Source organism: Antechinus flavipes, chromosome 5, assembly GCF_016432865.1.
Source record: "Antechinus flavipes isolate AdamAnt ecotype Samford, QLD, Australia chromosome 5, AdamAnt_v2, whole genome shotgun sequence".
In the NCBI taxonomy this organism is placed as follows: domain Eukaryota; kingdom Metazoa; phylum Chordata; class Mammalia; order Dasyuromorphia; family Dasyuridae; genus Antechinus; species Antechinus flavipes.
In genome coordinates, this window is record NC_067402.1 from 146601656 (window position 1) to 146629144 (window position 27489).

Below are 27489 nucleotides of genomic sequence, written 5' to 3' on the forward strand. Positions count from 1 at the left end.
TAGTAACTTCACAGGGCTTTAATAATCATCACTGGAATCTTAGCATTAGTAGAAAGCATTCAGAAGGGTGATAGTCCCATTGTATTCAACATGTGGCGTGTCCCGTTTTGAAAAGATCTTTAATCAGCTGGAAAGTATATTGAGGAAGGGAACTAGTATGATGTAGGGATACAAAACCACACTGCATGCAATTTATTGGCAGAAAGGAGATTTTAGCTGGTGAATATTTGAGGTAAGAGAGGAAATATGATAGCATTCTTTAAATAAATGAGGACTGTCCTATGCAAGTCATTATGATTGGTTTTATTTGATCATGGAAGGAAGAACTAGGGTCAATGACTGCCAAGTCAGAGAGTCATATTTTGGCTCAATAAAAGGAAAAACTTCCTACCAAATAGAAATAAAAAAGGAATGGATTGTATAACTAATTTAATAATGATGATAGAAAATAAATAACTAGTTCAAAGAGAAGATAAAGAACTGGGGGTGGGCATAAATGTATTTTTGGCTAGATTTGGGATTTCATTAGTAAAGGAATTCCTGACAAGAAAACTCCCTTTTCCAATTCAGAATAGCCCCTGCTGTGCAATTCAGTCTTCAAGAATTGCCAGAGATACAAGATAAGCTTGGACTAAGAGTGAGCCTGCAGATTGAGATATTTTGCCAAATTACAATTGGACTGGTGCACATTGGTGATGATTATAATGTCATGAGAATTCCCAAAGATATACACAGACTTCTTTTCACTAGAGTAGTTGTGCCAAAATTTACTTGGGGCTTTTCATGTTTAAAGCCTTCCATGGGCTCCAATGGAAGCCCAATTGGAATTCCATTCCAATGTCTTAAGGAAGCTTCCTCCAATGAACTGTTCTACTTTTTAAAATAGTTGATTCACAATTGTTGTCATTCAGTTGTTAAGTCATGTCCAATTGTTTGTGATCCCCATAGGACATACTGTCCATGGAGATTTCTTGGCAAGGAAACTTGAATGATTTGACAATTCTGTCCTCAATAGATTAAGGAAAAGAGATTAAATAACTTGCCTAGAGTCAAGTAAATATCTGAGGCTGAATTTGAATTCAGGTCTTCCTAACTCCAGGCCCAGCACTCTACCCACTGAGCCATCAAGTTGCTTCTAGTTAATTCATTAAATATGTGCAAACATTATTCCAAGCCCCTAAACCCATATCAAGAATTTTTAAACAACTCAAACCTTTAAAATGGAAACAAGCTAAAAAAAAAAAAAAAAAGTACTACTGTCACCAAAATTTTAATAGCAACTCTTCTTTATTTTGGCGGATAATTTCAGAAAGATTTTTATGATACATAAGACATCAAGAATAAATACATGAGCCAGACAACGTTTATCTGATTCAGATTTTTCTACCATACAATCATGTTTACTAAACAAGAATGTCTTTTTATAAAGATAAAAAGTGAGCTATGGAATTAATAGTACAAATGTTAATAATAATAACAAATCACTGAAAAATAATAAAATAGTACAAATGTTAATAATAATAACAAATCACTGAAAAATAATAAAAAATCCCATTACAGAGTCCTTTGCTTAAAAAATACAATCCATTAAAATAACATACCCCAAAAATGAAAGCACACAGTATATATTTAGAAAAATCCATCTCATTTATTAGACACAACTAAGATGACTCACTGTTAGTTGAACCAACTCAATTTTCCTGTCCTAGTCCAACTATAAGATTCTAAATATGAAGCTGGATGGTATCTCACAGCTTTAATTCCTTTGCTTTTCCGATAAAGAAACTGAGGGCAGGAAGCACTTTCTCTACATTATACAAGCAGAGCAGCCATGGTGCTCAAGTCCTACTCCAATCTATGCTCTTTCAAGTCCCATGTATTTCTATAGTCCTTCTAAAGCATTTTCATGTCTATTAATTAATTTGGTCCTTGAATTAACCCTGAGGAAATTAGGGCAAATTTATTACTATTTTGCAAATGAAGTTTGTCAGAGGGGTTAAGCAATTTGCCTCAGGTTCAAATCCTAATAGTTGGATGGAAGGTACTGGATCCCAAAAATATTGAAGAGACTAGATATGAAAGGGGTGATTTTGCTCACTTTGAGAATGAAACATGCATTACACAGATTATTGGTCACATTTGTTTTGTACTTTAAAGTGACTTTAAAGTACTTTATTCTACCCAATTTTATGAAAATTATTTTAATTTGAAACACTGTGATACATTTAAAAAATTTTTCGTAGCTTTCATACATCAAAATTCCCAGTCTTAAAGTTCTATAGTATTCACATGAACTCAAAGCTAACCAAAAAATTCCTAATAATTTGAATTGAGGATAAACTTGAACTTTTTAGCCCATAAAAATTTTTTTTCAAAGTTTCAAGTGTAAAATCATTAACATTTCTCTTTGGGTGATGACCTCACACCATGCTATCAAGAGTAGATCAATCTGAATTAACTCTTGGGGGCTGGTTTCATTAGTGTCTTAGACTATAAAGTAACAAAGAATTTTTCAACTATTTTGAGGCTCTTTGTTTCAGAGTATACTCTGACTGGTGGGTCCCATCTTAGTTTTATTTTTATTGCTCAAAGGAACAAGAAATATTGGAAATCTTCCTACATTAACCTTTGCCCTTGATTATAGTAAATGGCAAAGAGATCATGTGAGCAAATGGCTGATCAGAACCTTAGGTTTTATTTTAATTAATAGGAAGAACATTTCTAAATGAATTTTCTCTCTGTCCCATAGCTCTGTAGTCACCACTATGATGGGGTAAGGGGGAGAGAATGTAAAAGTCACAAAATATGTGAATGAAATAAAAGTGTCATAAGCACCTGTCTTGCTAACAGAAGGCAACAATGAGTTATTCTTTATGGTGGGCTTTTTTTTTTTTCCCAATACAAGGCCAATCAAAGTATGGTCAGTATTTTTGCTACTTTTTCTTTCACATTGATATCATGATGACATGCTAAGGATAGCAGTTTCTCAGTACATTCTGTAGATTCTCCATAGAACAAAGAGAAAAGAGAACCATTATTAAATTGAAGCTGAGCACATGAATTTTCTTTCTGCTTTATATTGTCATTTAAATTTGCAAAGAGGGTAAGGACACGAAGAAGAATTTCCTTTTCCACCTTTCCATCAAAGAGGGAAATCAGTGATGATGGCACCTAAAAGATGAAATAGTTAAGTATTACTTTTTAAAATAAAAATTTAGGATCCATCCTGGTATGTAATGATTATATTATAGTATTTTAAATTTTACTAAGATAACTGAAAATAATTTATTATTCAATTCATAATGATTTATGCCTAATTCTAGGGCAGGAAAGAAAAGAAATACATGAAAATTTTAATATATATTTAAAAGGAATAACAGATACATATAAAATTTGCAGTTTCATGTGCAATAATTTTTTATTATACTATGTTATGGAAATGCTTGTTTTTCTCTAGGTATTACAAAAAGGAAAAAAAAGAAAAATCTTTTTTTATCATATGATTCCTTAGATACCTATACAAAAGCTTCCAAATTCACATTTATACTGTTGGAAAAGAGGAACTTGAAATTGAACTTTAAAATCCCGCATGTTCTAATTATCAGGATGTAATTTAGTTTTTTTGGGAAAAATATGTTGTTTTAAAATACCTAACATGCAATTTCTTTTTGAAAAATTCATCATGGTGTTAACTAGAAGAGGTTTTATGAAACCATTTGATGTCAAAAAGTTCAGAGTGAAAAAGTTAAATTTTATCCTACATGCATTAAACTGTTAAAAGGCTTCTTTTAGGGAATAATGAAATGGCATGACTAAATGCAATTTAATATATATATACTTTGTTCTTCAAAATAAAAGCTCTCTTATGCTTATTCACAGAATGGCCTGAGATTTCAGTATTATAGTTATTTGTCAGTTGATCAATCTTAGTTGATCTAAAAACTTCTTGGTGATTAAATACATATATAGAGAGAATTTAAACAAATTAAATATATAAAGTATTTACTTGCACGCTGAGAAGTTCTCTTGTCATGGCTGGATTTGCTGACAAATTCAAAAGCACTTTTAAAGTCTGAATCTGAAATGAGAATACTTGTTAATCAGTTTTAACAACTGACCTTTAAGAGAATGGAAGGAAATTTTACAAAATATATAAAAATGCTAAAAATAACAAATTAGTATAATTGTATATATAACACAGCTTTCCATTAATATAACCTAAGACTACCAACATATTCTTATATGTTAGCTAAGTAGGATGATGGTATTTTAGAACTAAAATAGCTTAATTTAGCAGTCAGATATAAATAGTTTAGTTACCAAGTGGTAACCCCTCATTTTATACATGGGAAAACTAAAGCTCAAAAAATTTAACCATTTCCTTCAAATTTATATGGCTACTGGAAGAACACATGTCCCATCTACCCATGTCCTTTAAAAGTCCTTCTTTTGCTTTAAGCATGAATAGCTATTGTGCATGATACGAAGAGAATTAATGTGCTTGCATGTTCTAACCTATTTTGAAAATTTAGTTCCATTCTAATAATAGTTTATTACATTACAAGAGTAAATTAACCATACCTGTGTGAAGGCCAGAAAGCAGAGATTATACTACAGACTACATACTGGTCTAATTAACATTTCATACCTAATCCTCACAGAATACTTATCAGCTAAATTAGCATCAAGTTATAAGATCATGATTACTTTTGAGTAAAACGGGACACATTCTTGGATTATCACCAAATCTGCAGTAAGACATGCTCTTTATCTCAAAAAGTTTTTTTTTTTTTCATTCTTTAGAAAGGATAATAGGTCAAAGTAGAAATAGTAAAAAGGTGATGTTGAGTAGAATGGAGAGTCACCTACTATTTGCGAGGTAATTTTATTATGAAGGGATACTCAGGCAGGACTTTATGGAATGGCTGTATCTTAAATCACTGCTGGGCCAGGTCTTGATCCTCAATGTTACAGGTCCAGATACTTGGTTTTATCAATTTTCTTGGAAGTGATAAAACCCAGAGAAAATGAATGCTAAAATTCACAACAAATGAATGTCAACTGACAAACAATACAAGATATTCTGGGAGATATTCCAGACTGAAAATTGATGTGGGCAGTCTGCAGAGAGGGTAGTCCCTCCTGGTGGGAAAGTCTTTAAATTCTAATTATCAAAATAGCTGGAAAGACCACAACTATAATAATCTTACAAGGGGGGAATTAAAGCTCAGAGAAATAATCACCTAAAGTCACATAGGTGACAAACCCAAGTCCCTTGTTATAGTACTAATTTGCCTTCAGCAGAGTTACTTGGTGATACGCAAACTGTATATTCTTAAAAGTACATTTTTAGTAAGTTTGGGAAATTTGAGAAATTTCTCCCTGGACAAGTCACTTAATCTCTTCATGTCAAAGCCAAGTAGAGAAAAGACTAAACTGCAGACCAGGTGCTAATTAACCCGGCACACAATTTTTTTCAATGCAAGTTTTCTATACCAGTGAAAACATAACCAAAACCAAACCTCTAAGGATATTTCTATCTTAAGAATCAGTCCTGAAATCTAAAGTGGAAGGATACCCCTCTTTATGTTTTTTCATTTTTTATAGCTTTTTATTTACAAGTTATATGCATAGGTAATTTTTCTGCATTGACAGTTATAAATCCTTTTGTTTGAACTTTTTCCCTCCTTCCCCCCACCGCCTTCCCCAGATGGCAGGTTGACCAATACATGTTAAATATGTTAAAGAGGATACCTTCCTTTAAACAATGATGGAGACACATCAACAAATTTTCACTACTTAACTTTCCTTCTTAAACATTCCTTATTATTAAATTCCAAAAACTTTGGTCATGACAGAAGTCACTGATTCCTTTATTCATGTATGGGCAGGGGAAAATCAATGGTAGATTCCGTCATGAGGTTTAAGCCAACATAATCCTAGCAAGTAACAGTTAATAATTATTTAAGGATAGGTTACTTCTGCAGATGGAAAATCCCATCCTTTTTATATTCATTTTTATTAGCTACAATTTCAGAAGATGACATCTGTGTCTTTGTCCCTAAATTACAGGAGTATAAGTATACTCTAAGTATAGAGTCCACTGTGCACTGACTATATTTTATAGTCCTTAACAATCAAAGTTCTCCATATTCTGAATCTAAGCCAACCTTTGTACCTGTTTTATCATTTCCTTCATAATTCCGGTCAAATTTGTGATCATTTACCTCTCTCTTATTCATATAGCGTCTTCTCCTTTCTACTTCTACCCATCACAATTCTATTAAGGATTTAAATGCTTGCTTTGATTCTCTCTTCTCTGAACAATAGTCCCTCACTCTCCTGGATGGAAATGTGAGCTTTCTGTCTTGCAGATCCTGATAGCAGCCTGACTTATAACCCCCACACATCACTATTTCAATACTTCAATGACTCACGATTATCTCAGTGTGGATAGTCCTGCCACTAATTCAGAACCAGTCTCTTTAAGACAGCTCAGCAGATGCTCTCTGAATATCTATGGCTGAAGATTCCTCACTATGCAGCTAACTTGATGATAAGACTTTGAATTTAGCTAAGTTGGTCCTCAGATAACAGATAGGCAACTGGACTTTCGTAGAAGGACAGGCCAGACATATACAAGTCATGTGATACTGGGGGCAAATTACTCATTCTCTGAGCCTCTGCTGCTCTATGTAAACCCCGGTTTGCTGTGAAGATCAGATGAGAGAATGTACAGTCAAGTACTTGGAAAATTCTAAGAGCTTTAAGGAATGAAAGGGGTTATTTATGTTGTACTGACCAAACTAAGTTGTTAGCCCCCAGAGGACAGGGGACACATCTTAAAGCATTCTTTGTATTCTCCCCAGCATCTAAGCCCAGTGTCTTGAAATAAATATGTATGATGAAATGAATTTTTCTCAGCATATAAACAAACACTGTCAAAACAAATTTACTTTTTTTTAAAAAGTGAATTTTTATCAACGCTAGTACTAATGGAAATAGGATCCTAGGAATGATTGGCCCTCAATATACACAGTTTCAAAGAGAGAAAGACTTCATGTTAAAACAAAAGACTCCAAAATGAGCTTTAACAGATGAAATGTGGAAAAAAAAGTAATGGACATATTTTCCTCTATTTTTTTCCTCTTTCTTTTCATTTGTTTATTATTCCCCAATCCATTAATTTGGAAATGGGCTTTTTATTAGTGATTAGGTACCAAATTATGAATGTTAGTTAGCTTTTATTACCTGCTAAGCTATGCTACCTTAGAAGCAGAATGGAGAAATGATTAATAATAATGGTAATAAGCTAATACAAAGTTCTTTCAGATTTATAGGCCGCTTTGATTCTGATGATAATCTTGTGAAATAGATACTTTTTTATTTCCATGTTATAGATGGAGAGACTAGTGCTGAGGGACTAAGTGATTTTTGTAGAGTCATATAGCTCATAAATGTCTGAGGAATATGGAATCTTCCTGACTCCATGTCTAGAGCAATTAGCTTGTATAATGGATAGAACTCTGGACATGAAGTCAGAAAGACCCACATCCAACTTGCCTTGGACACTCATGAGTCATATGACCCTGCACAAATCACTTAACCCATTGTGCCTCAGATTCCTTCTCTGTAAAACTTGAGACATTTGGGTGTGATGATTTTTAAGATTTTTTCTTGCTTCAAATCTGTGACCTAATGATCCTATAAATTTATTGAATGATTAAGAATTATCAGTTCTTGAGAAACAGGCAAGATTTTAAGTAAAGTATATATTTAAGATCCATGACTTAAATTGAGCCGTTTGGGCAATTTAATCATTTAGATTAAATGATTCCATTTTTATTTTGCAGTAGATTATAATGTTCCTTTGAAAAAGTATTTGCATGAAAACCTTTCAGAGTCACTTTGCAAAATGCTATAACTTGAATATTTCAACAAGTCTATGCTCAGGGATTCCACTGCTAAGTAGTTCTCTAAGGAATTTAAAGACAGGAAGAAAGACAGGTATATATTTACTATATAACAAGATAGTTATAGCAAAATATTTTGTTGTAGCAAAGAACTGGAAACAAAGCAGATGCCACATGGATTAGGGAATAGTTCTGTAAACTGTGGTGACAGAATTTTACTATGCCCAAGGAAATGATAAATACAATCATAAGAAGACATAAACTGTGGGCAAAGAGCAAAAAGAACCAGGAAAACAATATGCATAAGGATGACTACAATAATGTTAATGCGAAGAATTTATAAAGTGAATGTAAACACTGTATAATTATAATGACCAAGCTTGGCCAGAAGGAAGAGAGAAGAGAACACTCCAATCTACTTTCTTTTCAGAAGTAAGGAGATGATGGGTGTGGAGCACTGCATATGCCATTAGACTAGATTTATGAGTTGGTTGGTTTTGTTCAACAGTATTTTTTTCCTCTATTTCTTTTTTTATTATTTCTTCTAAGGGATAGCTCTCTGGGGAAGGAGTGGGAAAGAGATACATGGGAACATTAAGTTGATAGAAAAAACATAGCTATCAGTGAGTTTCTGTTTTACAGAACCTAAATATCAACTTTCTCATTGTTTATGTAATTCTGGAAGGACAAAAATATTTAAATCAGATGTGCTTTAAAACAAATCTTACTTAAACTCACCTGTTTTAAAAAAAAGCTATTTTAAATTACAGAACTTTGAGAGCTTGGAAGAACTATTGATATTATGACTAAGTGATATCTTGTGGGTTAGAACACTGGGCATGGGGGAAAAAAAAGCTCTTTACAAATCTATTCTCAAATAACCAAATCACATCCAACAATAAAAATGGCAGTCTGAAAAGGAAACTTTTGAAATTGTAGATGTTTAAATAGAAATGGAAAGATAATTCTTTCTAGAAATCATCCCCTGGCACAATAATCTCCCAGAAACTATGTGAATGCCAGCTGCTAACATCAAGTACCTGTTTCCAAAAAAATAATGTCTTCAACATCAGTTAATTGCTATACTTTGGGGAAAACAATGGCAGAATTTAAAAATATGATAAGGAATGATTCTGTTCAAGTGAAGCAAACCTGAATCACAAAAGATTTTTTAAACATTATTCCTCTGGATGGATTTTATAGCTATGCCTAAGGATGTTATTAGGTTTTCTTTAAACATTAATGTGCGAATCAATACATCAAAGCAAGAATGGCTTAATGAAAAAAGTTCATGATTTGTAGCCAGCAGACCCTAGTAATTTGAGTCCTTGCTCTGCTACTACCTGTCTGACTCTTGGAAAAGTACCTCCCCCTCTGGAGACCTTGATTTCCTCATTGGTAAAATAGGGGAATTGGATTGGATTATCTCCGGTCATTTCATGAGTTAAATCTATGATCCTAAAACCAGCAAATAGAGAATATTTGATCAGAGAGAAATCAAGCATGATATCACTATGGATCACTTTAGGTAGTATATAATTTTAAAAACCAACCTAGCAATATGATCTAGTACATAGCACCATGGTCACAACTTGAGACCAGATAACACAGGACACACTGAAAAGGACAGTGGTCTGAAAGTCAAAAGAACCGAACTCCAGTCCCACTTCTGCTAATGACTTGTTTTGTCACTTTGAGCAAGATCCTTTAATGGCTAAATAAAAGGGTTGAGAGGAATGGTCTGTAAGGTCCCTATTGGCTGCCATTCATGAATTATTGTCATCTTAGTTTGAAGCTGGATTGCCACCCACTTTCAGGCTTCTGGGTGGGATCCTGACTGGCAAAAAGTGCCACCTTGTAGTAATGGGAAAATGGTTATTTTAAGCAATAAGAATTTAACTTTTTTCATACACATCATATATGTATTTGTTATTTTTATTCCAATGATGGTAACTAGTAAGGTTTTATTACTCAAAGGGGAAAAGTATCTTCGGTCCAATGAGGAAAGCTTATCCAACATTCTAGTGGTTTTCTGCCCAACAGCTAGGTATCCAGCTCAGCTAGTGCTTATGAAAAAGTTGTATTCCAAGAAGTCATTTGCAAATCAGCTATTTGAAACTCAGAACGTATTTTTTCCCCTGCAGAAATGTTAGAAAATGTGTTTAGGTTCCAAAATGGACCTCACAAGCCAATTCCCATACCTTACTGTGGCACTGAGGTGCTTGAAGGCAATGCCAGCAGAATACAAATTTGGCAGGAATGCTGGAAGGTTTAATCCTGGCAACAGCTTACACCTACCTACATTTGGAGGGGTTTATTACCAGAAAGTTAGCCAGTAAGTAATGAATTTTTTTGGCTACTGACTCGTGAGAGATGTAAACTTGCAATAAAGTAAACAGAAAGAAATATTGTACTATCAACTTTGTCTTTCAAAATCATAAAATGTATTTTGAAACAGATACACAATGTTCTGTGCCCTTGACCTGGAAAACTGATCCATATGGAATGAATAAGAGACTCTCACTGGGAGCCATGTCCATTCCTTAATTCCTAAACCTAGTATTAGAACCCAAGAAGGGGAGACCTTAAATCCAAAGAGAAAAGGGCACTTTGTAGTTAAATTGGTCAAAACAAAAATGTACTGTCCCCACTTTGATGAAGAAAGGAGTAAGATTGGGGTAGAAGGATGAATCTCAGTAGTTAGCCAAGCGGCTACATGAATCAGCTGAACAGACAAGTAAAAGCCAGAGCAGATAGTAGAAGACAAAATAATCTGAGAGGGAGAAAAGAGGGCCGGATCAAAGGATTTAAAAGAAGAGATTAAAGAGATCATTTGCTCCAACAGCAGCAGAGCCAGCCGGAGCCTGGAAAGAGCTGCCCAAAAGGCCAGTGCAGTTGACAGGGTTAGGGATGTCCAAACTGTAATGGGGAAAGGAACAGGAGGTGGAAGCAAAAAGAGGAGGAAAAAAAGGGATTCTCATAGGTTGGTAGCATCTAATAATATTGTCAGGACTGATATGTAAGTTAAGGGAGGGGGAACAAAGGTAAAAAAAGACAAGAGGCAGCCTTGCTCTTAGGGATCAGGAAGAAGAGGGAAGTAGGGAAGTTGAGAAAAAGGTAGAGATGGAAAAGACCAAGTTAGTGTGGCCACTCTTACCTGTGATGTGTGTAAGAAACTCATGACCTACCTGTTCTTTCAAATAAAGTTTGAAAACTTAGATCCATCTAAGTTTGGATCTGTTTAAGACTTATCTAAGTGGATTTATCAATGGCAGGGGTGGGGAACCTTTTTCTTGCCAAGGGTCATTTGGATATTTGTAACATTATTCACAGTTTTTACAAAATTATCAATTTAAAGAACTCAAGCAGTGGAAGGTTGCTACATCTAGTTTTCAGCCCATCACTATGTGGGGTTGTCTCAGGCCAGATGGTCCCCACCGCTGATCTATGGGGAGCATACCAAATGCTTTTTGATAACAGTCTATAAATCATCTTGAAGATGATATCCAGTTTCTCCTTACATCAAACTCAAATTTTCCAAGTAGCAGCTGCCACCAATCCAACTTCTAGAGTCAGCAGAATATGACAGTCATTCAAAACTCTGAAGGAGGCTATCATGTCCTACTCTATTTCTCTAGTTTCTTCAACCACTTCTTAAGAAATATGATTTCAAGGACCATTATCATTTTGGTTGCCCTTCAGTTTTTCAGTATCTTTTTACAAATGTGCTGCTCCAAAAAGGCATACAATACTCATAATATGATCTAAGGCAGTATGCAAGGGAGTCTATCACTTCTTTATTTCTTCATGTTTTTGTCTCTCTTCCTTCAGCCTAAGCTCTCATTAGCATTCTTGGCTCTTTTATTAGATAGTTGACTCACAGTGAACCTTCATGAAACTAAAAACCTCTATCTCTAACCAAGCTTACTCCATCTTGACTTGTGAAATCAATTTTTTTTTTTACGCCAAGAATAGAACTTGATATTTATTCCTAATAATTTATATCTTATTTGATTTGTCCTTAAATTCTGGTCTATCAGGATCTTTTTGAATCTTAATTCTTGCTGTCTTTGCTGAGTTTATAATCTTTCCCAGATTTGTGTCATCTTCCTATTTGCTAAGGATGTCATTTCCACCTTAATGATAAAAATGTCAAAAGGCCCAAGGGCAATCTGGATTCCTGGGGCATTCCACTGAGAAGCTTCTTCTAAGCTGTCAACTAGTCACCCGGTTCCAAATCTAATTTGTTATATTACTGTTTAGCCCCCATCTCTCTATTTTGCTCAAAAAAGAGCAATGCATGTATGAAACTTTCATTTGGACCAGTAAAACCAACACTCTATAAATAAGGAAATGAATCGCAATTCAGATAAGCAAGAGGTTCATTTTAAAAATAAGAATTTCATACCTTGATGTTTTCATTTCCCAGAGATAACAAACCAAAGAGGTCTGAAACTGAATTGACAATTAAGTGCTGATAGTCATTAGTGACTGTCATGTTTGTTAACAATCTCAGGCCAGCCAACTGTATCTCTGAATTCAAGGGAGAGGAAATGGTCTCCTCACAGATCTGGCTAATGTATACCTAAGGAAAAGAAAGAAAAATGAGAATTCAGAAATACTACTGAATTTCATCTAGATGAAATGAAATCATCCTCAACTCTTGGAGCAAAGGAAGAAACTTGTTCAAGTATCTGCCTAATACGACTTCTTTACTGCAGAGTTCCTTAAGTGAAGAACCCTTGTTATGGTAAACAAAAAACAGGCAAAAAAGGGGCAGCCTTCTCTCCAAAGTTAGCTTTTTCAATTCACTCAGTCATGTGGGTAGGATGTAGGTTCACACAGTCTCACAATATTACTATTTGCAAAAAAGACAGCTTATTGAAAAAAAAATGGCTTATTGAATTTTCAGAAAGAATTCAAAATTATTCTGACAATCTGTTCTATTCTATATACAATTAAATTATACCCAGAATAAACTTAAAAGTCAAACTTCTTATAGTAGAAAGATCTCTTAAGGCACTTATTTTTCTGTTCTTTATATGGAGGTCCAGCCTAAATTTTTTTTTTTTAATGAAAGACATTATAAAGCTGGAATGCAAAAAAAGAAAGCCTATCAGGATAGCAAGAGGGCTTGAATCTATGTTACAGAAGGTTATATTGGAAGCCTGTGACTTTAATAAGGTTTAGAAGAGGGTCAAGAGAAATCTTCAAAGTATTTAAAGAAAACTGAAAGACTAACAGTTCTCACTGTGAGTCTATACCTTACGGAACTCAAAGACAGAAATAAATGTTTGGCATGTAAGCAAAATATCTCTTCTTATTGTAGCAAAGAAATGATAATAAAGTTGGAACCTACCTACTTAAAATTCATACAAATACTGGAAAATACATATAAACTGATGCTGAGTGAAGTAAGTACAATTAGGAAAAGAATATATTCAATGACAACATAAATGAAAAGATTAATAAAACAAAGCTAAATATTACATTATGAAAATCCTGGCCACAGAAAATAAAGGAATAAATGCATCTAATGCATTGGTATGTAAGTTTTGCTTAATGAATTTTTGCCCCTTTGTTACAAAGGAAGGCTCAAGGTGAAGAGGAAGATAGCATATTTGGAAATGAAAATCATGTGAAAACAAAAGGTATCAGTAAGTTCTTAAGGGAAAATAAAGGATTTTTGATGGAGAAGGGTCATAAATCTAGATTTGGAAAGGACTTTAGAGTTCATTTAGCTCGACCCATCTCATTTAACAAATGAGGAAACCAAAACCTGGAAAAGTTATCATATTCTGAAGGTAGCAGAGGAGTTAAGTGGCAAAGCTAGGTTTGAATTGGGGATTCTAATTCTCAATTCTGTGTTCCTTTTACAGGAGGATTAGACTTGACATTTGGACCCAGAGGATGGAGTAAAGAGCCATGGGAAACTGCAGTCAGGCAAAATTCAGGTTGATAGAAGGAAAAGTGCTCTAAGAGAGCTGGGCAAAACTAAGACAGGCTATCTCAGAGGGTGGCAAACGCTCCACTGAGGGGATTCTCAGCAAAGCCTAGTTAATCTTTACTGGGGATGTAACAGAGGGCATTTTGGCTCTAATACAAGTCACCTCTCAGGTAATTTTAAATCTTTCTGTGATATCTGAGAAGGGACTTTAGAGATAATCTACTTCAGCTTTCCCATAATAAAGTCTCAAAAGGATAGATGACTTCTTCAATTAGCACAGCTAGTAAGTGACACATCAGGAGGATCCAGGTCTCCATTCTGGTGCTTCTGCTACCATCATCACATTGCTTCTAAAACCAAAAGCCTTAATAAACCAATTCTATTTCAATAGTGTCACACCATATTGGTTATCTTTAAAACTTGATTTTCTCTCATCCTTTATAATTGATATATAGCACATTTCTCTAGCATTATGAGGTTCAAATGATGTTTCTACAAGATTTTTTTCTCCAGATCTTTAAAAATGTGATCTATATCATTTTCCTTACTTTCAAATTCCTTAATTCTCAGTATCTGTAAAGATCAACTTTAAAATAAAATAACTCACATGTATTTTCCATTATTATTGCTCAAATAATTATTTATTCTTCTTAAAACAAATGGCTCCCTAATTTACTGTCTTTCTGATATTCTTCCCTTATCCTGAATTAGTTTCCTTTCAAACTGGCAGATCATTTCATAATCTAACTAGGAACATTCTCTAAGCTCTAATATGATGCTTGACCCATTCTCAAAATGGTTCTTTTTGATCTTTTACAGGTAAAGTACCTAGTACATCATAAGTAAAAGCTTGTTAACTGATCAGGATTTCCCAATAAAATTATACAATTTATTTTTATAGTAATTTAATCTTTTATAGTCATTTTTTGGTGTGTTTTTATGTCACTCACCTTAAGTTCCCTCTGATTCTGAATATTCATACTTAAGTTATTTAGTGCATTTAAAGCCTTTTCTTTAACTTTGGGGTTGGGATCTTTCAGCATGTTTCCAATAATTGAGAGACCACCCAAATTACGAATAATATCCTAAAAGAGAGAAAATAAGATTAGGATTTCACCATTTTTGTTTTTTTATATTTAGCTCTCCTATTGCTTCTTTTTGGAATTCAGTTATCAGTTCCTCTCAGGCAATTTTTCAAGACTAATAGAGGAAGTTTCCCATATCAATGAAGTCACAGGTATAGATAAAAGAAAGAATTCAAGTTGATTGGGCAGCAAATGAAGCAGGGGATAGAACATTGGGGTCTGGAGTCAGGAAGACCTGCCTGACTTTAAATTTTGTCTCACACAGAACAAGATTTGTGTTTCTCTGGATTAATGAAACCTCCATTTGCCCTATTGTCTTCAACTGTAAAATGGAGATAATAATAGTTTCTATCTCCCAGGTTTCTTGTGATGATTAATATGAGATAACTTTTAATACAGGGCAAACCATTTCCCAGAGTTATCTGTACCATGCTATCCTTCAAATACTGCAGTGGATCATAGTCAACTTTGGACAGCTTATGTAAGGCTTTCAAAACAATTTATAAATATAATGAAATTTCACTAGGTGGGACAGTGGATAGAACACTGAGTTAAGTCAGAAGATTCACTTTCCTGAGTTCAAATCTCACCTCCGATACTTAGTACTGTATGACCTTGGGCAAGTCACTTTACCCTATTTGTTTCAGTTTCTTCATCTGTAAAATGAGCTAGAGAAGGAAATGGCAAACCACTGCCTTTGCCAAGAAAACCCCAAATAGGGTCATGAAGAGTCTGACAGGACTGAAATAACTGAACAACTCTGATATAAATATTTCAATTCCTGTATTATAAGTAAACTTAGAAAATGGCATGATTTATCTAAAGAATTCTTGTTTTGAGACCATATTAAGCACCCTCTTGGTTTCTCCACACAAGAAAATTCAATTGCTTCAAGAGCTTAGCAGAAAATCCCCGTGATATATGCTTCCCAAGAAATGCCACCATAACAAAACAAGAAATAAACAAAGTATTTCATTCTTTTGCCATAATTAAGTTTTACTGAGTGAATAATGCACTTTATTTAACAAATAAACAACCTTTACATACATGTGATGATGAGGAGAGCAGCCATTTTTGGCTCTGTTCTCTCTCCTTGTAAACCTTCATAGGTTAGCTACAGACTTCTCTCCAAGATGTGAGCAAAAAGAGGGCTAAACCCAAACATGATTGCAAAACTAACTAAGAGTCTTAGGCCCATTTCTCTATTCTGGGAAGTAAAAAAAAAAAAAAAAAAAAAAAAAAAAGGAATATGAAATGAGAAGGAACTATTTAAAGTAGGCTTTTTAGAACTTCTAGGAAGCAATCTATTGTCAGAAACAGCTTCCAAGAGCCTTTTCATTCAAAGGAATAAACCATCAGACACTGCCAATGGAATAACCAAATATTACAGCTGCAAGAGATCTTGAAGATGATCTATAACTTGATACTTCTTCCCCAGTCCCATTTTAAAGATGAAGAAACCTGAGGACAAAAGAACTGAGGTAGAGCCAGGACTATAAGGATTCAAATGTCCTGATTTCTAGTCTGATGCTTTTTCCAGAGATTTCTTTTTTTAGAAGTACACTGCAGAGCATAGAAGTGGTGTAATTCAAAAATCTACATTTTTAAATGACATTATAAAACGCAGGGAATTAAGTGAGCATCAGCTAGAGTGAACTAACACAAATATCTAGGGTTCTGTGATTTTGGGGACTCCTTGAAATTATGGCCTGACAACCCTAAACCAAGATTAGGGGAGAAGAGAAGCCCCTATAGCAAGTTCCTTATATCTGCCCAACAGTATATATAATTACAGTTGGGGCCCTAGGAAGAACTGCTTTCTTGAGGTTAGTAATTTGATTGATGGTTAATCTTGGAGGGAAGAATGTCTCCTGTTACCATGACAAGGGTTAAATCTTCTCTAAATTGGTTCCTTCCCTTGGATCTATAGATAGAATTTTTGAGGTCAAAGAACTTGGATGGGAAGAAAAATTACATCTTTATTTTCACTAATGCCTAACTGAAATTTAACATTTATTTCAATTACAAGTTTTTAAAAAGTAACAATTGTAAGAAAGGGTCCACAGATTTCATTTAATTGCCACAAAGGTATATGACACACATAAAAAGATTAAGAAGTTCCCCCCCCCCCCACTAGAAGCCCCAAATAAAGAATGCAACCTACAATGAAATAAATTTATTTTCTAACCTGGCTGGGTCTACTGTGGAATAGACATAAAGGAAGCTTGCTTCACAAGAACAGATTACTTACTTGATTGACTGAAAAAGCAGCACAGTTACCCAGTGTAATCAAAGCTCTTTCACGAATTAAAGGATCTTCAGTTGACTCTAGCAAGCAAATTATTTTTTTAAGACATTGAGTATTCAATGTATTAAATGATGGGGTACAATCATCCTCTGTAAAGTATATAGCAAAAAAAAGAAAAAGAGAAAAAAAAGTCAATTAGATTTATATCTGATCATTCTAAGACCAGGCTAACTATGAAACAATGTTAGTACTTAATACAGTTTTAAGTATCTCTTAATAAAATTTTATTTTAGAAACCTTAAATATGATGTGCCTCCAATTCTTAAGATTTCCACTTTGATTATCTTTTCCACTTACATACATCACCAGGTTATATAAGGAATTTTTTTTATCCTCAATGGTTTGACACAGATGAATTCTGACATTAGAAGTGGCTCAGGGGCAGAAATCTTTTTTTTTTTTTTTTTTTTTGAATTTTGTTTTTATTATTAAAGCTTTTTATTTTCAAAACATATGCATGGATAATTTTTCAACAATGATGCTTGCATAGTCTTGTGTTCTAAGTTTTCCCCTCCTTCCTCCCCACTCCTTCCCCTAGATGGCAAGTAATTCAATATATGTTATACATGTTAAACTATATGTTAAATCCAATATGTGTAAACATATTTGTACAATTATCTTGCTGCAAAAGAAAGATCAGGTCAAAAAGGAAAGAAAATGAGTAAGAAAACAAAATGCAAGCAAACAACAACAAAGAGAGTGAAAATGCTATGTTGTGATCCACATTCAGTTCCTGCGGTCCTCTCTCAGGGTGTAGATGGCTCTCTTTATTATAAGATCATTGAAACTGGCACCAATCATCTCAAGAAACCTTTTTATATCATATTACTTGCATTTACCACAGTGCCTTATAAATGGCTTAATACTGGCTGAATTAAATCACAAATGAAGATTTACCAACTTTTATATTGCAGAAACTATGGATACTAAGTTATGATAATATGGCAATGTGTACATTTATAGATAGTCTATAAAAAATAAAAATTCATTTTGTTTCCTCCACATATATGTGCACATGAACACATGACCTCTGAAGTTCCTTCCAAATGCCATGATATAAATTAAACAATAAAAATTTTTAGGTGTCTACTCTGGGTTAGGCATAATTCTAGCCACTCACTCATCAAACCAAAAGATCTGCTGATACCCTTTAAGGACTTCTGGGCCTTCCTATCTGCTCTACTGATATAACTTAGAATTTCTAGTTTCTTCTAATTTAATTCTTTTATGTGTTATCTCCTCTAACTAGAGGATGAGCTTCTTGAGCACAAGGAGTTTGTACTTTTTTTCTATTTGAATACCTAACCCTTGATATATTTTATATATAATAAATACTTAAATTATTTTTCATTCTTAGTTCACACTTATTTATATCTATGTTTTACCTTTTTAGACGCCATTAATTGAATTCTACATATTATCTCAACTGGCATTTTGCTCAAAAATTAAAATAACAACAAAACCTCTACCATTAACAACCACAAAAAAAACCAAAGCACAATTCCACAATTTCTCCCCTGGGCTATGATGTAACCTAAAAAGTCATTAAAAATATGTCCTTGAATAACTATTAAGTACATCAGTAAAGATTCAGATGTAGATTATGGGGCACACTTAGAAAGAAAAAGCTTTTAGCAGTTGGATAAGTAATCCATTGTTATATGCATTTAAAAAGTCTATTTGTTGCACTGGACATTTATTAAATGAATCCCTTTAGCCTCCAATAATTTCTACAAAACAGGATTTCCATTCATATAGAATTACTAAATTATAAGTTGCTGTTCAACAGCCTTTCCAAAGATGATATCCTGACAATGTTTTAAAAAAAAACTGAGGAAAAAAAATGTCCATTTTTTAAGGCTATAATTCAGTTTCTTCCCACCCAATTGTACAGGTGAAAAAGAGATTAGATGACTTAACTTATCTTAAGATTAGAACCACAGTGACTTTACAACAGTAAAAGACTGGATTTGCCACCTACTATCATGTCAGGCCTTATTTTCTCATCTGTAACGAGATAACTGAATTAAATTATATGGCCAAATCATAAAGATATTTTCAGAAAAACAGAAAGCAAAGGATTGCTAGAATCACCATGGACCCGAGTCCAGATCTTTTCTATGGTGTTTACCTGTGGGATGTTGGATAGGAAAGTTATTTAACTTCACTGGGTCTCTGTTTTCCTCATCTGTAAAATGAAATGGTTGAATGAGATGGACTACAATGTCTCTTCTACCTCCAAAGCTATGATCTTAAGAATTAGAAGATCATTCAATTCAACCACATAACTCTACCAAATTCATAATACATGGTCATGTAGCAACCCCTGAAATATTTTCAGGGACGAAGAGTCTATTACCTTCTAGTTCTGAACAGCTCTATATTTTCTTTAATAATTCCCAAACCAATCTCTCTGCAAATTTCAGTCACTCCTCCTAATAATGATTTTCTAGACCAAACAGAGTAAATCTAACCTCTCTTTCTCATATGATAAACCTTAAAATCCTCAGAAGACAGCAATCAAGTATCCATCTGAAACCAAATTTCTACATATCTGGCAGCAATAACGAAACAAATTTAATCATTCAAATATTTGCTTTAATATTTTGTCATGAAACCTAATTTCCCCAAAACTATGTATACATTTTTCTTATTTATATATACACATATCTTCTTACTCGATATTTTAAGTTTCTGCATTCTTTCCTCCAGTCCATTCTGCACTCTATTGAGAAGGCAAGCAATATAAGATGGCTTGTTTATAAGTCTGTTGATTATTGGAAGGTGGCTAAGAGTTACAATTTTGGGGCTACCTAAGAATTCTGCAATGACCATATCCAGTGACCAAAGCAACATACCATCAAAGAACTGAACTTTATTGATCATGATATTTTAGGGATCAAAGAAACTAGGAGACAAAAGAAAGATGCAGCTAGATGAAAAGGATAGTTCAAAGGTTCTCCTTGGAGAGGCAATGAAAGGAATTGGTTTCATTAGGTGTCCACTATTTCATGTGGCATTTATTAGTTTGCTCTTGTAGTGCTCAAGATAAGTGTAAGTAAAAGAAATATCATGAATATAAGAGTAGCTTATGCACCAACAGTGGTGACAGAGGATGTCTTCCTAGAAGAATCAATCTAGGAAGAATCAATCAATCAATATTTATTAAGAGTCTATTATGTTCTAGACTCAGTATGAAGTGAGACAATACGAGTACAAATGAGACTTGCAAAAATATAATTGCAAATAAATATAAGGGAAACATACACACATATAAACTAGTACACGGTAAAGATAGACAATAAATAATAGTGAAATAGTAGTATTTCACAAATTAGTGAAATACAAGGTAGTTTTGGGAAGAAGGGCATAAGAAGTTGTGGGAAAAGTCAGCATCTTAAAGGAAGAGAGAGACTACAAGATAACCTTGGGGGAAGGACTAGGGCAAAGATACAGAAATGGGAGACGTGTCTAGTGTGAGGAACAGAAAGCCAGTATGGCTGGATCAGAGTATAGTAGTGGCTGGAAAATTATGTTGTTAGGAACTTGCTAAGATTCTCTAAACCAGATTCACACAATTTGATAATTGGTTTAACTGAAGGCAGGCAATGACAAAATTAATTAATAAATTTCTTCAGAAGTTTATATTCAATTATTTCCATAAAGAGACCAAAAGAACACATTTTAAAACATTTTAGACTGAAGATCCTTGCTAAGCAGGCATGTGGCTAAAGGCAATGCCGATTTGAAATGTAAACTCATTGGTAAAATATTTTGGTTAAAAAGGAGAAAAGTGAATACTGAGAAGGCAAAATAAAAAGTCTTCAAATAGTTTGGCCTAAACTACAACTAAGCCCCCAGATCATCACAAGAGTCTCCATAAAAGATTTCTAGATGAATGTAATTGGAAAATAAAAATGAAAAATGAAACACGAATCAGAGTTTCTATCATGATCTATTTTTGCCAACTGACACTGAAATCACCACAGTTAGGTCTTAACATTTCTTCCTTTTGTAAGTTGTGGTAGGAAACAGTTACAAGTACGTAAGAAGTCAGGAAAAATGGTTGGACCAGGTCAGAGGAAATAGATTTTGGAGTTGACACAATCTGGGAAATGGATCAAGATGATGTGTTTGGTATTAAAAACTCTATACAACCTGACTCTCCCTCCCCTCAACCATCTTTTTTTCTTCTTGAAAATGATAAAAACAGTTTAATAGAAATCAGAAAGCAAAACTCCCAATCTTACATAATTATGCACATTTCTTCATTCATATAGGGTCTATGTGCTATTCCCTCTTCTGCCGGGGAGACTTTGCATTATCTGTTCCCTATGTCTGCCATCCTTTCCCTTTTCAGCCAAACTCAGTCTAATTATCGCCTTTCCTTGTTCATTCAGCTAATAATAACAGAAGCTAATATGTACATATACCTCTAAAATATGTTTTAAAATGATTTGTTATTCTTCAGATCCCATTCAACTGCAAGTTACCAATATCTTAATGAATACATCTTGTATTTTTCTCAGTCCTCATCTTGACCCTTTTTACTGTTTGACACTGTTGACTATCCTTTTCTTCTGGATACTCACCATCCAGTTTCTGAAAATTATGTGTGCCTTCTATAAAAACTCTATCTGCACATTTAGAAAACAAAACCCAAACACAATTTTGGAAAGTGAATTTTCTAACCTGCTCAAAGAAAATGGTCTAAATGGAGTCTCATGATTGAGTTTTGAGGCCATTTGTTAAAAATAGAAAGGTGCAACATGCTCCAATTAGTTTGCAAGAACTGATGTTAGGAAATATGGAAATTGACTGTTGAATTTCAATAAAAACCTTTGCATAGCTGGAGAATGAATTGAACAATAATGATTTAGTGGGCACAGCCAACTATATTTCTTTCACTTGACTCTAGGTGCCTTTGTGAGGTCTCCTTTTCTGCTCTGACAAGCTCTTAAAACCAAGTTTTGAAACAAATTGAACACAGAATTTCAAATCACTATCAGTAAGAATTAAATTTTAAAAAAATCAATAGTAATTTGGGATAGTCAATTCCAATGCTTGCATTAGGATAGTATTAGTTTTAGTGAGACAATTCCAAAATATTGTCAATTTTTAAAAAATCTCTTGTTTTCTAAAACTTTAAAATGTACATAATTATATGCATTATGTAATTTATAACTGCATAAACATACATTGTGAGTAGATGGCCTTATTTTTTTTACTAAGTACACAACCAAAAAAATTGGAAATTACTGGTCTAAATTGTGCCATGCAGTTGGAAGTGCCAGATCACTGAGTCAGTCCATCAGTAAATCTAGCCAAAACAGTTGCTGTGGGTGGATAATGATTTGGGAGAAGTGAAAAGAAAGATTTAGATGGATTTCATAAGGGAAATTAGACAGAGATTTTAATGATCTCAAGCTGCTTCCTGGCACAAAACCCTGTTTTTTCAACATAGATATCCTCCTAGTGAAGATATAAGGTTGCAATTCTTGTACCATAATTTCTGAAGAACAGTGATTGACATATATTAGTAGGGCTGCAGCATATATTTAATGCTGGCCTATGGGGTAGGCCTGAAAGGAACATCATTCAGGAAATGTATGACTGGAAAAGGGGGGAAGTGACATAGAAATATTGAGGGACAGATGGTACCTACAAAACTCAGCTCCTGATATTTATTACCTCTGTGATCATGAGTTAGTTTGGATCTCAATTTTTTCAAATATAAAATGAGACAGCTAGAATGAATGGTCTCTAGGGTCCCTTCAAATTCTCTATCTGTGACAGTTGTCACATGGCACTTCTTGACAATGTCCACTGAAGCAGTTTCTCTAGCTATAATCCTTCCTCTAACTGGGTAGTGCAGTGGGTACAGTTCTGGAACAACATGGAGTCAGAAAGACCTAAGTTCAAATCCTAGCTTCAGACATTTCTGAGTTTGTGTCCTTGGTCAAGACACTTAAATCTCTGCCTGCTTTGGTTTCCCCAAATGTAAAATGGGGATAACAATTGTACCTAGCTCCCAGGATTGTGAAGTTGAGGGGAAACCAAATGACGTATTTACAAAGCATTTAGCACAGTGCCTGGTATATAACAGGTTTTTGATAAATGCTTATTTTCTTTCCCAAGTGAAATAAACCTTCTAGAATATCATGTAGTACTATGAAAATTCAAATATTAGTCTATGAGAAAATTTTTATTCATTCCTTTGTATTTGTAATAGCATTTTTAGCTCAACAACAAAATCTCTTTATTTAAAATACCTTTCCTCAGCATAGAACTATTCCATCAACATACCAGGTAACCACCCACAGCCGACTTTGTGCAATTCTTAACCAGGTTATACCATGGTTACTTCACAGAAGAATGGCCCAATATTTTCTAGGTTACTCTATATGTGATTTCTGATCTCTACTTTAATTTCAGGTTCATGAACTTGTTTTTATTTTTACTGAGATAACTACATTTCAACATAATTCTTTTCTTTAGTTATTTCCTTTGCAGTAATCCTATGTATTTTATTTTACAAATCTGAAAGCATTATTCTAAGACTATAAGACTTCACCAAATTGCCAAAAGATCCATGATACAAAAAAAGGTTAAGAATCCCTTCAGTTCTTAAGACTGCTGATATTTTGTAGGTAACACTTCAGCACTGTGGTCCATCTGCAACCTCAAACTGTAGACCCATCAACCTTTTCTTTAGGAACAAGTCATTTAATGTTAGTAAATAAGCTTTTCCAGTTATATAATAGGATAAAATCACTGACCCAACATGGAAATTGACTCTCAAGAATGGCAATAAATTAAGTGACTTGTTGCTCTTCAGTCATGTTGGACTCTTTGAATCCATTTGGAATTTTTTTTGCCAAAGATATTGGAGAGGCTTGCCATTTCCAGTTCATTTCGCAGAAGAGGAAACTGAAGCAAATAGGATTAAATGGCTTGCCCAGAGTCACACAGCTAGGGAATGTCTGAAGAAGAGTCTACCCTGACTCCAGGCCTATCACTCAATCCATTTTGCCAAGTAGCTGCTGTTTAAAAAAGAAAAAAAAGGTGATAGGAGAGTAAAAACATCATAACAAAGAGAAACACAATTCTAGGGAAATAACATTATTTCCATTATTCCTGAGGATTATTTTCTTCAGAAGCTCTTAAGTCATGTCAATTTAACATTACCATAAATCATGAAAATTCAATTAATACCCAGATCTTTAAGAATGTCTTCAAAGAGAAGAGAGTAATTTTGTAGTAAAATATTGGAGATGTCAGTAAGACATTATAAGTGTCTAAATCTGTAGCTGGGGAAGGCATTATTAAGGAGTGGGAAAGGTATCCCGCTAAAGGTGGTTGTTTAGCCGAAATCTGAAAAAAAAAAATCCATAAAGCTTCTACTATATCCAAAATTTTAAAAAAAGGATCACCATAGCAGTGGCAGGAATTTTAAACCTTAATCAACACAACTGCATTGGCTAGGATTGGGTAGCCAAATCTAGGAAAAGGAGGAGGCACTTCGGTTGAACCTCACGACTCAGGGAGCTCGGTGCTATTATGATCCTCATTTTACAGTTAAGGAAAAAGAAATAAGCATAGGTGAAGTAAGTTGCCTAGAACCACAGGGCTAATAAGCACGAGGTTGGACTTGAACTTGAGCCCAGGGCCAGCGCCTTTTCTGCAGCGCCACGCAAGTGCCTCGAGAACATTTCATTCCCTCATTCCACCATGCGAGTTCCCCCGCGGCTGCAAACCCTAACCAACCATGGACTGCAGTGCAAGAAAGCGTGTGGGGCTCTTCTGCCCTTCCCCCAATCCCGGGTCTTCCCGGGTGGGATGAAAGGGGGCTCTCACCTGCAGGAGGGGAGGGGCTGGATACTACGGGGAGGCCGGACTCCCGCAGGAGGAGCGTCCGCCCCGGCCCCGTGGGGCAGCCTCTGCTCCCGCCTGCAGCCGCCGTCTTCCGGCTCTTTTCTTTCCCCCAGGCCAGTCGGTAAACGCAGTAACAAGCGCCGGCCCCGAGCACCAAGCCTGCCACCCAGCCCACCTCCAGGGCTCTACCCATGCTGTTCTCTTGGGGCCCGGCCACCCGCCAGGCTGCGAGGATGCGAGACTGCGAGGCGGCTCCCGGGAGAATGGGATCGAGCAGCGGGCAGCGCAGCGGCAGCACGTGGAGCGATTTGCTAGTGCGCGTGCGTGCGAGGGCGGGCTCAGCCGAGGAGGAAATGAGTTCAGTTCCACCTCCTCTTCCTCCCACTCCCCAGCAAGTTAGATCTACAGGGCCCCTAGTACAAATCTGTTTGTTCTATTTTGGGCATTCTCGCCTCCCCTCACTTAGAAGACAGCTGGGGTAACCCTCCCGCGTGCGCTGCTCGGACAAAGACGAAAAGAGAGGGTTTTGTTTTGTTTTACGTGTGGAGGAAATAGGGGTTAGAATTGGTTGTGGGAGTTGCATTTAATCATTTACTGTACATCATCACACTCCAGATACTTCTCTGACACCTACTTTTTTGGCTTCAGGGAGAAAAATGAGAGGGGGAGATTTCATTCCATTCGTTAAAATGAGAGGAAGAAGGAAGTGGCAAGGGCCATTCCACTTAATAAAATAATCTGCAAGCCAGGATCTGTGGATAAGTTGCAAGAGATCGTTGGTTTAGGGGAAAAAAAATTTTTTTTCAAAATAATTGACTTCTTTTGTAATAATTGCATTTTATTTATACATTGAATTTACATTATTCTGACAAGGAATCTATAGGCTTCTCTAGATTGATAAAGGAATTCATTAAACACACGAAAGCTTGAAACTAGAAGGGCCAGGTAGGTTTGCTTAGCGGTAACATTTGTATTCTTCAGGTCCTGGCCTTATTTAAGAAACTAAGTGGAAAAGGACAGTGACTTTGCAGTCAGTCAGTCTTGAATCCTGTTTCTAGCATGTATCACTGCCCGACCTCGATCTTAACTTCCATTTTTTATCATTATATCTGGCATTTAATAGTGATGAAAGAAAAATTCATCATCTGAGCTTTTAACTTCATTTAAGAGGCAAAATTCAGGGAGAAGAGAATTAAAAATATTTTATTGTAAGTATGTCAAAGTAGTAATACATTGCCGAGCTGACCACCGAAGATCAGCCAGAGCTTCAAGGTAGGGATAGCTTTTATAGATACATTTAAAATAATCCAGATAGATCCACCTCAGCAAAAGAGATGGGGCCTTTGAATTTCAGTTCCACCCCAAAACTGCAAGACAATGACACTTTGCGGTTAGGAGTAAAAGTAAATCAGGTCTACAAACTTGGTCTCTTCCCCACCAGACCCTAGTTTAATAATTGATAAGTAGGGCTGGGAACTAAGTCATCAGGACTTTCAGCAATAGGATCTTAATGTTTATTGAATGGAATTGAATTGAATCTTTCAGAACCTTCATTTAAAGATCTATTTAGCATTTAAAGCTCTTTTCACCATCTGTCCAGAGCCTACCTTTCTAGGATTATTATGCTTTACTACCCTTTACCCATTGTAGGTTCCAATCAAGATGGCTGTCATACATAAGACTCCATCTTCTCTCACCCTGCCTTTGAACAAACTTATCCCAGGCCTACAAATGCACTAATCTTTAGGATCTCTAGCCTCTTTTAAAGTCCCACTTCCTACATGAGGTCTTTTCTGATAAATTCAAGTGCTTTTTATTTTTGTGTGTATATTTATTTTGTATTTTTGTACCTATACTTTATATGTGTACATAGTGTCTCTATTGGATGCAAGTTTGCCAAAGACTTTCACTGTTGCCCTTTTGACCTGTTAACTAGTTATATGATACTCCACCCTATATAATAGTCATATACTTATACCATCATTATTATTCACAAGTTGTTTTCCATATTAGAATATTGCAAGACAGGAACAGTGCTAGTAAAAAAAAAAAAGATAAATAACTAGCATTTATACGAAGCTTTAAGTTGCTCTTCATATATTAACTCATGAACTTCACAACAACGAGGTAAATGTATTATTATCTTCACTTTACACAAAAGAAAACAATGAGAGAGAGTAATTGACAGGTCTGGGATTCACATAGCTAACAAATTTGTTTATTTTTTAAAATTTATTTTTTTAATTAAAACTTTATTTACAAAACATATGCATAGGTAATTTTTCAACACTGACCCTTGCAAAGCCTTCTGTACCAAACCATCTCCTCCTTCCCTTTACCCTCTCCCCTAGATGGCAGGTA

The 27489-nt window shown here is 34.9% G+C and overlaps 2 protein-coding genes across 2 annotated transcripts in view; one reads left to right on the forward strand and one right to left on the reverse strand.

Annotated features, from left to right (window-relative positions):
- Positions 1–1268: 1268 nt before the first annotated feature.
- On the reverse strand, positions 1269–25435 carry ARMC10 (armadillo repeat containing 10). The gene is made up of 6 exons (XM_051963709.1): positions 25111–25435; positions 17197–17342; positions 14811–14945; positions 12322–12498; positions 4007–4078; positions 1269–3171 (listed from the first exon to the last, which is right to left on the reverse strand). Exons 1-6 carry the CDS (start codon positions 25319–25321, stop codon positions 2911–2913), a joined length of 1002 nt encoding a protein of 333 aa, XP_051819669.1. The 5' UTR covers positions 25322–25435; the 3' UTR covers positions 1269–2910.
- FBXL13 (F-box and leucine rich repeat protein 13) overlaps positions 25362–27489 on the forward strand; it is a 239573-nt gene continuing 237445 nt past the window's right edge. Inside the window, exon 1 of the mRNA XM_051962415.1 lies at positions 25362–25523. Within this exon, the coding sequence (XP_051818375.1) occupies positions 25362–25523 (162 nt within the window). The remainder of the gene's footprint in view (positions 25524–27489) is intronic.

Bases quoted from the DNA above. Each gene is read 5' to 3' on its own strand.
- ARMC10 (XM_051963709.1), bottom strand. From the start codon at position 25,321: ATGGGTAGAGCCCTGGAGGTGGGCTGGGTGGCAGGCTTGGTGCTCGGG. The intron at 17,343-25,110 runs GTGAGAGCCCCC...TATACTTTACAG, and splicing joins CAGCCCCTCCCCTCCTGCAG to AGGATGATTGTACCCCATCA. The intron at 14,946-17,196 runs GTAAGTAATCTG...TCTCTCTTTTAG, and splicing joins CTGCTTTTTCAGTCAATCAA to GATATTATTCGTAATTTGGG.